This window comes from Anomaloglossus baeobatrachus, chromosome 5, assembly GCF_048569485.1.
Source record: "Anomaloglossus baeobatrachus isolate aAnoBae1 chromosome 5, aAnoBae1.hap1, whole genome shotgun sequence".
Lineage (NCBI taxonomy): Eukaryota > Metazoa > Chordata > Amphibia > Anura > Aromobatidae > Anomaloglossus > Anomaloglossus baeobatrachus.
The window spans coordinates 307247594-307260494 of record NC_134357.1 but is presented as its reverse complement, the minus strand read 5'-3'; the positions used below and the strand labels follow the sequence as shown (position 1 = coordinate 307260494).

The 12901-nt window shown below is 42.9% G+C and overlaps 1 protein-coding gene across 1 annotated transcript in view; it reads right to left on the bottom strand.

The window, feature by feature from the left end:
• Positions 1 to 8470: 8470 nt before the first annotated feature.
• Positions 8471 to 12901, bottom strand: part of TIMP2 (TIMP metallopeptidase inhibitor 2) — a 69190-nt gene continuing 64759 nt past the window's right edge. Inside the window, exon 5 of the mRNA XM_075349681.1 lies at positions 8471 to 11763. Within this exon, the coding sequence (XP_075205796.1) occupies positions 11566 to 11763 (198 nt within the window). The 3' untranslated portion in view covers positions 8471 to 11565. The remainder of the gene's footprint in view (positions 11764 to 12901) is intronic.

Below are 12901 nucleotides of genomic sequence, written 5' to 3'. Positions count from 1 at the left end.
TAAAGAAAATGGCCGCGGAGGTGGCGGATGCGCAGATAGGACTGCGCGGTCATTTTCTTGAAGTCCATCGTGTTAATCTGCAAACGCACCGCTGCCATTTTCTTGAAGTCAATCAACTGCACGAGATTCAAAGCCCGCCGGCAGATCAATGGTGCCTGCAACCATGACACCCCACAAGCCCACTGCAGTATCGCTGACCCCCCCGCACACTGACCCTCTTGAGTCGCGACACTCCCTCCTTCGTGCCTGCAGCATCGCCTACCCTGCCTCCTGGGACCATCTATGCCGCTCCCCCCTGATGAGTATGGCTCTCACAGAATTACATTTTAAAATATGTGGCGTTCATGGCTCTCTCAGCCAAAAAGGTTCCCGACTCCTGGGATAAGGGATACTGGAAACTGCTCAGCTTGTAAAGTTGTGTGATCCACATCAAAAGTCTAATAGGCAATTATTCCACCTGCTGCAATACCCAGGTTGGAGACTCCAACAGGGAAATCAAGAGTTAGAGTTGGTAAATCACTGCTGCTAGTACTGTTTTCCACAAAAAGGATCCAAAAGCAATATAGGAGTGTGTATCAGGTTTTAATCTTGGCGCATTTCGAAGTTAGCAAACTTCAGCATGCAGCGTATCATGTTAGATGGGCTTCTCTGCGACAAATGAGGAGCATAAGAACTTCAAATAGGGTTATTAGTACCAATGCGTTTCGCAACAAATGGCAGATTTACCATTTAATATTTAACTACTAGATTTATATAGTTTTTTTTTTGTTTTGATACTTTTGCACGCTAAAATTTCTTCTTTATAAAATAATATTTTTGTTTCTCAATATTCTGGGAGCTATAACTATTCATTATTTTTTTTGCCAACAGAGGTGTTTGAGGGCTTTCTTTTTTTTCTAGGATGAGTTCAAGGTTTATTGGTACCAATTTTGTAGATATTTGAGATACAAAAAAGATTTTTATTGGAGGGTAAAAAGTTGACATTAGGGCAATGACTAGAGCAGTACACATGAAGATTCTTGTGTTACCAACAGTGAAGAGAAATGTGCCTACAAAATCTCATAAATTAGCATTTCCAAAAAAGAATTTGGAAAACTGGACAGAAACTTAGCCCTCAACTGGAGAGGTGGGGGTTTGCAACACCCCAGGAAAATTTTGTTCAGCTGGCATTCATTGGAAAATGCTGGTACGAATCATCAATGTATTACATTTTCATTACATATTTAAATACTTGTGGGTGTCAAAAATTTGGTATACTCATGTGTATTCAATCGCCAATAAGAAAACGATTAAAAAAACGTGATCTTTGCATTTTCTGTAAAAATTAGAGATTTCTAAACACTTGGGTATAGGAAGCCCCACATCACCAGTTGCGTGACAAAAATCCCACCTCACCAGTTGAGGGTTAAAGTGTTTGTTCACAAATGCCAGAAGTCTAGACATCTGTACTCCAGGACTAAAAAATGCCTTGCTTCCCTCAACCTGGTTCACTAGACTCTGTTGTCCTGGGCATCGGACTTTTCAGATAGCCCAGCATAATCCCTTGTGAACATCCACCCAAGCCTATAAAAGACTCACCCAGACACACCCTTGTGTCTTAGTATTAAGATTTCACTGTTGCTAAGATTCTGGCTTTCTCTACACACCAGTTTCCCTCCTGCTTACCTGCGGTCTTCTGGACGTCTTCTGCTTGCCAGCAGTTTCTTGTATCCCACCTGCCTACCTGTGTTCTCCTAGACATCTTCCGCTTGCCAGCGATTTCTGACGCCCACCTGCCTGCCTGCCTGCGGTTTCCCAAAATGTAGCGCCACAGGTGTACAACAGATAATTGATGACAGCCTGTCAAGTCAGTTTCCACATAGACATGTAACAAACCAGAGTCACGGACGATCCACATTGCAGTAAGGAGATTTGCATCAGTGAATGCTCAGAGTATGACGGGCATGGTGCAATATGTGTGAAATATTCACGAAGCACTTTATGTCTACCTAAAAAGGAGAATATATACGCAGATTTTGACTGTATTCCTACAAATCTCTGGACAAGAACGTACTTCTACTTGCACCAGAAACTTGCACCAGTAAATGGACTTGGTATTTAGGTGCTGAAGTAAATAGACCTAAAACAGTTTTTTCCTTGCACCAGAAAATGGACTTGATATATATTTAGTTGCAGAAATACATGGATTTGAAGCATTTTTTTTCCTGATGCTTATGCCAATATTATCTATTTAATCTGAAAAAAAAAAAAAAAACAAACAAACATTTTTTGAGACACAATGACACCCGTCTGAAATGTTTTTCTTTCTTTGGAAACCTGTTTAAATGTTATATGACTTCTACTTAATTAAAACATTAAAAAGGTGTGTGACTGTGCACCGTGATTAGTTGACCACTTCATAAAACTGCTTTCACTTTAAAGTGGGTTTTTTTCTCCCTCGAATCCCAAGCTATCCCGTATCCTTAGAAAAGTGCTGTGGATCCAACTGCTGGGACTCCCACAATTGTTTAAATTGGGCTCTGCAGACCTCAGTCTTGACTAGAGCCCTTGCTCGGCCTCCACTCCATTTATTGTCAATGACACTGCCCGAAATAGATGTTCTTTTTTTTAAGGTGTAACCCTTAAAATTGGTTGACTCATAAAGATGACCTCTGTTCATAAGTCTTACTAAGGACTTCCCGAAGGGTACACTCTGGTGGACATTTCTCTTTCATGTACTAAAATTGTCATCCAAATGGCCAGCATGTAATGTTACATTTCCCCTGCAAGATTTCTGAAAACAACTTGTCATATGGTCATAAGGCCTAATAAGACTAAAATTAAACTCATTGGGAATTCCAAAGAAATCCCACAATGCTTGGCATAAACCAAAACCATGCCATCACCACTGTAAACTAAGTTAATGACTGCCATATGCTGTAGTGATTCTCTGACTTGCAAGGATTATGAAAGAAGGGATAAGATGAAGTCCGTAAAATGCTAGGTAAGGCTGCCTTTACACATGCAGTTTTACGTACAGGTTTTTTTTAAGCTAAAACCAAAAGTCAGTCGGTCCTAAAGAAAGAGAATAAAGGAAAAATGTTTAATTTCTATTATTTTGTAACCATCTGTGTTTGGCTTATAAACTGAATACGGAACTGCAAGTGTGAATCCAGCATTAGGTCTCATGCACATGACCATTTAAATCGGACGAGTGCTATCCGTGGTAGTTGACGGATAGCATTTGTACCAACGTTATACTATGAGTCAGTGTATATGTCCCATTTTTTTCCTCCGACCAAGCGATATCTGTGACCTGTCTTCTTTTGATTTGGGTATTAAGGCTACTTTACACACTGCGATATCGGTCTCGATATTGCTAGTGTGGGTACCCGCCCCCATCTGTTGCGCGACACGGGCAAATCGCTGCCCGTGCCGCACAACAGCCGTCACACATACTTACCTGTCCGGCGACGTCGCTGTGACGGGCGAACCGCCTCCTTTCCAAGGGGGCGGTCCGTGCGGCGTCACAGCGACGTCACTGAAGCGTCACTGAACCGCCGCCCAATAGCAGCGGAGGGGCGGAGATGAGCGGGACGTAACATCCCGCCCACCTCCTTCCTTCCTCATAGCGGCCGGGAGGCAGGTAAGGGGAGCTTCCTCGTTCCTGCGGTGTCACACGCAGCAATGTGTGCTGCCGCAGGAACGAGGAACAACTTCGTTACTGCTGCAGTAACGATTTTTAAGAATGGACCCGAATGTCGCCGATTAGCGATTTTGCACGTTTTTGCAACGATGCAAAATCGCTTATCGGTGTCACACGCAACGGCATCGCTAATGCGGCCGGATGTGCGTCACCAATTCCGTGACCCCAACGACTCCGCATTAGCGATGTCGCAGCGTGTAAAGCCCGCTTTAGATCAATATAGGCAATGCAAGTCTACGGGTCCGTGGAAAACATCACACCAGACTCGGATGACATCAAAGTGCGGTCAGACTCTCATCAAACTCTGATTAGCATAACTGGATTGTTTTTCTCGAATGGAGTGAAAACTCTCATGTGACCCTGCCCTTACTCTGTTGCAATATACAAAAATACTCCGGCACACTAACGTGAATGATGAGAAATGCAGTATGGTGCTCAAAAAAGTTTTATTTTGATATATTCGTAGAAGACATTGCCCGACGTTTCAACCCTGTGGGTTTTCATCGAGGACTTTTGTCTAATTATATTAAATACAGAAAAAAGAAAGAAATTGTTAGAATAGAATAACATACATGATTACATCAGAAAAATATGATCAAATACATGATAGACATGACAAGAGATCCTAAGATCATTGTAACAATGATGTGAATAAAATAAAGGATGAGCCTCCAATGACATAAGATTTTTAATGTTCTATGGAAAGAACATCTCCTATACGTGTTCAATGATTATCAGAAAAATACATAATGTCAAAATTCCAGGAGCAAGGAAAGTACACACATACCTATCAATATAAGGTGTGTTTCGCGAGGAGCACCAAGAGCGCAATATCTCTTAAGGTGGTGTCACACACAGCGACGACAACGACGTCGCTGCTACGTCACCATTTTCTGTGACTTGCAGCGATGTCCAGTCGCTGTCGCTGTGTGTGACATCCAGCAACGAGCTGGCCCCTGCTGTGAGGTCGCCGCTCGTTGCTGAATGTCCAGCTTCATTTTTTGGTCGTCGCTCTCCCACTGTGACGCACAGATCGCTGTGTGACAGCGAGAGAGCGACGAAATGAAGCGAGCAGGGAGCAGGAGCCGGCATCTGCGGTAAGCTGTAACCAAGGTAAACATCGGGTAACCAAGGTGGTTACCCGATATTTACCTTCGCTACCAGCCTCCGCCGCTCTCACGCTGCCAGCACCGGCTCCTGCTCTCTGCACATGTAGCTGCAGTACACATCATGTAATTAACCCGATGTGTACTGTAGCTAGGAGAGCAAGGAGCCAGCGCTAAGCAGTGTGCGTGGCTCCCTGCTCTCTGCACATGTAGCTGCAGTACACAGCGTGTAATTAACCCGATGTGTACTGTAGCTAGGAGAGCAGGGAGCCAGCGCTCAGTGTGCGCGGCTCCCTGCTCTCTGCACATGTTGCAGCACAGCGACGCGTGTCGTTATGATCGCTGCTTCGGCTGCTGTGTTTGACAGCTAAGCAGCGATCATAACAGCGACTTACAAGGTCGCTGCTACGTCACAGAAAATGGTGACGTAACAGCGACGTCGTTGTTGCTGTCGTTTAGTGTGACCCCAGCTTAAGAGAGATCATGGGGTTTCTGAAGGAAAAAATATCTTAATCCGCGTACATGCATTGACGTACTGATAGATAGGACAGACAGTGGTGTATTAATTTGGTAACCAATATGCATAAGTAAAGAGGGGAAAATAATTTTATTTACCCCAAATTATTTTCCCCTCTTTACTTATGCATATTGAGTACCGCATTAATACACCACTGTCTGTCCTATCTATCAGTACGTCATTGTATGTTACGAGATATTTTTTCCTTCAGAAACCCCATGATCTCTCTTAGAGATATTGCGCTCTTGGTGCTCCTCGCGAAACACACCTTATATTGATAGGTATGTGTGTACTTTCCTTGCTCCTGGAATTTTGACATTATGTATTTTTCTGATAATCATTGAACACGTATAGGAGATGTTCTTTCCATAGAACATTAAAAATCTTATGTCATTGGAGGCTCATCCTTTATTTTATTCACATCATTGTTACAATGATCTTAGGATCTCTTGTCATGTCTATCATGTATTTGATCATATTTTTCTGATGTAATCATGTATGTTATTCTGTTCTAACAATTTCTTTCTTTTTTCTGTATTTAATATAATTAGACAAAAGTCCTCGATAAAAACCCACAGGGTTGAAACGTCAGGCAATGTCTTCTACGAATATATCAAAATAAAACTTTTTTGAGCACCATACTGCATTTCTCATCATTCACGTTAGTGTGCCGGAGTATTTCTGTATATTGTATTCCTATTTCTCCAGAGCACCTAAATTTATGGTAGTTGAGCCAGGTCTATTCTTTCTATACTTACTCTGTTGCAGACTGTAAAAGCTGTAACTTAAAATGTATTTTTCTAGAGTTACCGTATTTTTCGGACCATAACGCGCACCGGATTATAAGGCGCATTATCAATGAGCGCCTGCTAAGGCGCCTAGGTTCATATATAAAGCGCACCGGATTATAAGGCGCAGCGCATTAAAGGCAACCTGTCACCAGTTTTATGGCCTATAAGCTGTGGCCACCACCAGTGGGCTCTTATACAGCGTCGCACTGGCTACCAGAGGAATCTCCAGTAATGCAGGCCTGGATTCAGTTACGGGCTGATCTCCGGAGTTCAGGTGAGAACACCGGAGATCACCCCGGCCTGTCTGCAGCTGTCATGAATTGAACCACAAACACAGGGGAATCAATCACTAGGCGCTTACGGCTCAGTCTAGGCTGCAGTCTGGAGCTCAGGTGAGAGCTCCGGAGTGCAATGCAGGTATGGTAACTGAATCCAGGCCTGGCATTACTGGAGATTCCTCCGGTAGCCAGTCCGACGCTGCTCTTATATACAGCATTCTAACATGCTGTATATAAGAGCGCAGGCCGTGCTGTAGAACATAAAAAACACTTTACTCACCTAAACCGGTCGCTCCAGTGCTGGTTGGCCAGATGGGCGGCGCTGTTCTCCGGGACTGGCGCCTCCTCTTTCGGCCATCTTGCTCCTCTGTCTTCTGAAACCTGTGTGCATGACGCATCCACGTCATACACACTTGCCGGCACTGAGGTCCTACGCAGGCACACTACAATACCGTACGTTGATCTGCCCTGAGCAGGGCAGATCAAAGTGAGCCTGTGCAGGACCTCAGTGCTGGCGAGTGTGTATGACGTGGACGCGTCATGCACACAGGCTTCAGAAGACAGAGGAGCAAGATGGCCGAAAGAGGCGCCGGTCCCGGAGAACAGCGCCGCCCATCTGGCCAACCAGCACTGGAGCGACCGGTTTAAGGGAGTAAGTATGTCTCTTTAACAGGAGGCATTTTTGGGGCACAGATAATCCGCAGGGCTCCTGCGCACAGAGCTGTACGTATCACCGCACTAAGTGAGGTTCCTGACTATGGTGGTCGTAATGCTCAATCCATATATAAGGCGCACCGGATTATAAGGCGCACTTTCGATTTCTGAGAAAATCATAGGATTTTATGTGTGCCTTATAGTCCGAAAAATACGGTAGTTGTTTCATATCTTCCATCTAAAATCGGCTTTTCTCAATGCATTAACAATACTAATACCTTATAAATAGCTCCAGAGTAAGGCCTCTTTCACATGTCCGTGCCTCCGGTACGTGTAAGGACAGTTTTCTCACGTATCGGAGACATGGGCACACGTTGACATATGTTTTTCTATAGTTTCGGGCACACGTAAATATTATTGCACGGAACGTGTGTCCGTTCCGTACTTACGTGTGCCCCACACGCCGACATGTCCGTTTTTTCTCCGGCATCACGGGTGTCACACGAAACGCAAACGTGTCACACGTAACACACACGGACCACACGGATGTGTTCCGTGTGACATGCACCAGAGAAAAGACGTGTCTATTAAAAAAACCCAAACCTTTACTCACCTTCTCCAGCCCTCCTGTCTCTGCCGCTGCTGTCACTTGCTGCCGACCGCCGCTCATTATACTCATTTAATATTCACTTCACTGCGGCCGGAAGCAGCAGCAGCGGGCAGTCGGCAGGACCGGAGACCGAAGATCAGCACCACGGACAGCGACGCCAGGGACAGGTGAGTAGAAAGTTCCCGTTCTTCGTGTGTTATCACAGATAGCACACGGAGAACACATGTGTGCCATACACACAGCTCACCGAGGGCAATACGCATCTTTGACATGTCCCTGAAACACGTGCGTGATTTTCACGGGTGTGTGAAAGAGGCCTAACAGTGCTTAGCACAATACAACTTCTGTTACCCAGAGTTTAGAGCCATTATTACTTTAAATTGCTTATAATACTTCATGGCAAGACTAAATATACGATCTTTTAAAATAGGATAGATGAAAAGCTTTGTGCTACTCTGTCAACAGACTTGGAAGAAACCAAATTTTTTTTAGAAAAGTAATAACAGCATTACTGATCTACACCCCCGAGACGTTACATGCTTTTGGGGAAGCTAATTTTAAAAGAAGCTTATCTAGTTACAAGTAATACTAGTACTGGTGCAAATCCGGGATGAAAATGGAAATGCTATTGCTATTACTATAAAATATACATTGGCGTTAAAGATACATGAAAAGGAAAAGTTATACCAACACTAAATATAGTCTGACAAGTAGAATATTGTCTGAGGGACAAGATCAGATCTGCTAATGCCGCTCTATTAACCCACACAAAAATATAAAACCTAAACTGAAAAGAAAAGCCGCAATAATAGGTCGAAGGTCTCTCCTATTGGCAGATAATACTTTTTTAATGGCACCGATGAAACTTTCACATACAGAATTTGTCATCGAGCATCGGAATGAGTGCAAAGCACGGAACATGCAACTTTCCTCTTCTTTCTCCACAAGTCTCAGACTTTATTTTCAGCAAAAATAATAATAATAAAAACACAAAAGATAACAAAAGCTTTAAATTAATACTCGCAGCAGAAAACAAAAAAAAATACACATTCCGTTTTATATTTTACCAAGCAAGAACTCTACAAATAGCATTACTGTGATTTACAGTATACTTGTTTGTACAAAGGGGATTGGCTTGACACAAGGACCATAAAGCCATGTCATGAATAAAAAGGGAAATAACAAATAGTATGATATAAATATGATAAAAAGTTTTCTAGTAATGAGGGATTAAATATTCCCAAAAGCTATACAGTACATCAGGCACGGTTAACATTCTCTCCTATGCACCTTACAGGACTTGGTGCTATGGTCTGTGTACACGCAACTTGTGCCCTGTGGGGAGTAAAAAGAGGGGTGAGTATCCTGTGCACATTGGACCATGGTAACGGTGTATTAAGAGGGTACAGTGTATAGAGAGTGGGGTGCACTGTGTGTCCTGTGTACTCTGAGGCTATAATGTGTGCATAATGTATGTTGTTTAGTTTACCATTAAAGCGTGTCTGGTATCTACAGCTTTTCCACAAAGTTTAGTCTTTTATTATTACAACATGAATACTGCTGAACTATGATGCAGAGTCCACATGGCTTATATTGCTGCTGTCACAATGCAACACATTTACACCGCAATCACCTTAAAAGAATACTAATGCTAAATGGTCAGTCTGACCTGCGTACAAACAGCATGCTGTAGCATGCACAGATTGTATAAGTAATCATTTACAAATGTCTTTACTGTAGTTCAGCTGGAAAACAGTTTTGTATGGGTTGTTTCATCAAAGATGTTACCGGATACCACTAGGATGTTGCACTGATCGGCAGGGATCCTACTGCAAAGTCCCCTGCTGATTGCCAGAATGGGAAACATTTTACTACTTTCACAGGGAGCAGACAAGTCAAAATCAGTAAGATAAAGTGCCTTATGGACTAAATTCACAATTCATTTAGATGATAACATGGTATATTTTAGAAAAAAAGCTATTTTCTTTTGTGGGTTTATGTTTGGTTCTTCTTAGGCAGCTTTCACACGGCGTTCCTCTCTTCGTTCAGTGGTCCCGTCGGGGCTTCCTTCTGAACCCCCTGCAACACAGGTTTCAGACATATGCACCGACGGGGCAACTAACTATAATGGTGCAGATGTAGTCACTGTGTGCTCTGTCATGCACCATTTTCTGGAGTATACGCTTACTGGAGGTGGACACCCAGACATAGTAGACTGCGTCTAGGTGTCTGCCTTCACTAAGCGTATACCTCCTAAAATGGGGCACGACCGAGTGACCCCGTTGGCGCATACGTCCAAATCCCGTTTTGTGTGGGGGTTCGGACGGAAGCCCAATGGGACCACTGAACGGGGAGAAGAATGCAATGAATATACATGTTTGTGTAAAACCCTTTTCTCCACAAAAAACATCATTTTATCTAAATCATAGTTTTAAAGAGGATGTGTCAGCTCTCCTGACCTGTCTATCTTAGCTAATAATTGCATTCCTAAAGGAAAGAAAAAAATATTATTTCTTGCCATTTCCATTAATCCAACTTGTAGTGTATGAATAAATTGACTGGGTGCTGCCATTGTCTTATCAAAGATGTATATTCATATACGTTCAGACATTATGCAATCAGTTATTATAGTATTAGGCTGGTGTCACATTCTCGCAACGCAAATATAGCTTGGATGGCTCAATATCTGGGTCTCCTGACATAAACTGATTGCCTAATGTATGAGGCAGTTGCAAAGGTCATGTTACTGCATAGTGATCCCACCACAGACCATGTTTCATGGACATGTTATACCATCCTGTGCACACGTCCTCTTTTAGGTGACACCAGCGCTGTTTTTCCTGAAGGGTCTATTTGGATGTCTTTCGCAACTTCTTTTCTTTTGTGTGTTAAAAGCATCTTCCAAGCGGAAGACAATACAAGAATGGACTGAAGTCTTTTACGTCTTTGAAAACCTGAAGCAATTAAATGAAGCCTAAAAAGACTGAACATATTCACCGCATGTCGTGTTTTTACATTGCAGTGCATTTGTTACTTCTTTTTTTATATTTTACATTGCTTTACCGTTTTTTCAGTTGGGTTCCAGGCACAATATGCCTGAAAAAGGGTAAGAACACAATCAATTGATAAGGTTAATAATAACACCCAGTAGTTAATTTATTCATACATTTGCACGAGGAATAACAGAAGACCGTCACATCCCAAATTTGTAATAAAATCCGGCATTACTTGTTCATAGACAAGACTATTAACAAGATAATTGACAGATCCTCTTTAAATGTAAAAGAAATCTCTACAAACCTTTACTTTTGTTAGTCAGTGCTTTGTACAGCATGCATCTTATACCAGCATCCTTTAGTTTAGCATTAGAGTTCCTTTAAGAACACTCCCAGAAAGTCTCAAAAATAAAAAAACTTGAACAAAATTGGTGCAAATTGTATAATAAAAGCATTCTCAGAATTAGACAGAAAGCCAGTCCCTGCTTCGATTGCATGAGAATACTAATTACACTGATTAGGGGTGGGTAAACAGAACTCAGAGCTTGGACCTCGCTTTGTAGGATAATTTTTTTGGAAAGGGAATAGGGCACTTGGGGAAAGTCATGGAAAGGATTGTAGACCAGCTACACAGAACAAGGGGATTCTATATGTGGCCTTGTGCGCTGCAGCAAACTGTATCGTAGGGAAAGTGGTAAAAGGAAGTCTAAGAATTAGGGTGGAAGCAGAGTCCATCCTCATCCTGATCCATTTAATCCTTTCAGTGCTGCAATGTTCAGCAATGAAGGGGTTAAACCCCTGTCCCATGACAGCTTGCAGTCCAGCTTCTTCTGTTCAGCCATGTGACTTGCAGGAACTGATGTTTACCTGGGCCAAAGAAAAACAAAAACCCTCAAAACTGGTGGGTTGAACTTGCACAAAATGAGATTTAGGGGTCCTCTATATCGAGGAACTCCTGTTTTGGTGGGGCAGTTCCCCGGTACCAGGAGCAGGATCCATCACTACGCTTAATACAGGCATAATGTTTTGCCTGCCGTCCGTTTATGCTCTTCTCTGTTGTCCAGTCTGTCCAGAGACACTCATCTTGGGCATAGACAAGACAGGGGATGGAAGGACAGCGTGAGATCTGAGGAAACAAGATAGAGAGACAACAATCAGAATCTATTTTACATATTTTTTGTTAATTAGGCAGACTTCACTGTTAAACATTTTGGGTTAAAGATATAAGAACATAATGGGGGATCAATACTTCACTTTCATGATGAATTGCTCTTCCTAGTCAATACAAAAAAATCCTTGCTTCTTATAGATACATAGAAACACTGGGCCTGATACATCAAGACAGGTACTTTTCACGTTAATCTCACTGTGTGCCTCACCACAAATGCTACTCCATTCCCTGGTGTAGTAAGATTTGTGGCGTAGTGAGAACCGCCGCTCATCATGAATTTGACAAGCAGTGGTCACCATGTCCCAATCGCGCTTTAGCTAGATCCACTTTTTTGAAGCTGGGTGAACATAGTGTGAGAACTAGTGATGTGCGTATTCACAGATAACCGGGATCGGCGAATCTAACCGGATTTTTTAAAAAAACCAACAAAACTGTTCAGGCCAGGAATTGATCCCAGATATTTGGCCAGATGCCGCTCCCATATAAGTCTATGAGGGCCAGAATCCAGCGCTTAAAAATGGTGGTAGAAGACATAGGTGGATTGAAGTAAGCGCGCTATACTTTTCCTAGTCTATGGTGCAGTTGTAACTGCTTACAGGCAGCTCATTCTACTTCCGGGGACGTTCAATATCGCTCATCCATATGCACTGCTTTCCCCGCCCACTGGCAGTCCTGGCGTCTGTGATTGGTTGCAGTCATTGTGCCCCCAGCCACTGTTTTAGTGCATTTTTAGGCCAAGAGATGCAAATTTGGTGACTATAGTTTTACACCATATTCATGCACCCAATCTACACCTCCTGACAAAAAATGCTTCAAAACCACATGTGGTAAGTGTTTTTTTGCCAGGAGGTGTAGATTGGGTGCAGTAATATGGTGTAGAAATTTCAGCACCATATTTGTATCTCTTGGGAAAAAAACGCAGATTTCTACCAGGAAATGCAGGTCTGTCAACTCAGTTACCTCACCTAAGGTGAGGTCGCTGAATTTACTGAGGTCAGGTTACTTGCAATCACAGGTGGAGGACCGTGGGAATCTCCAGCTATGACTGCAAAAAACCTGAGTGACGTCACCTGTCATTGCTGCGGCTCATTCT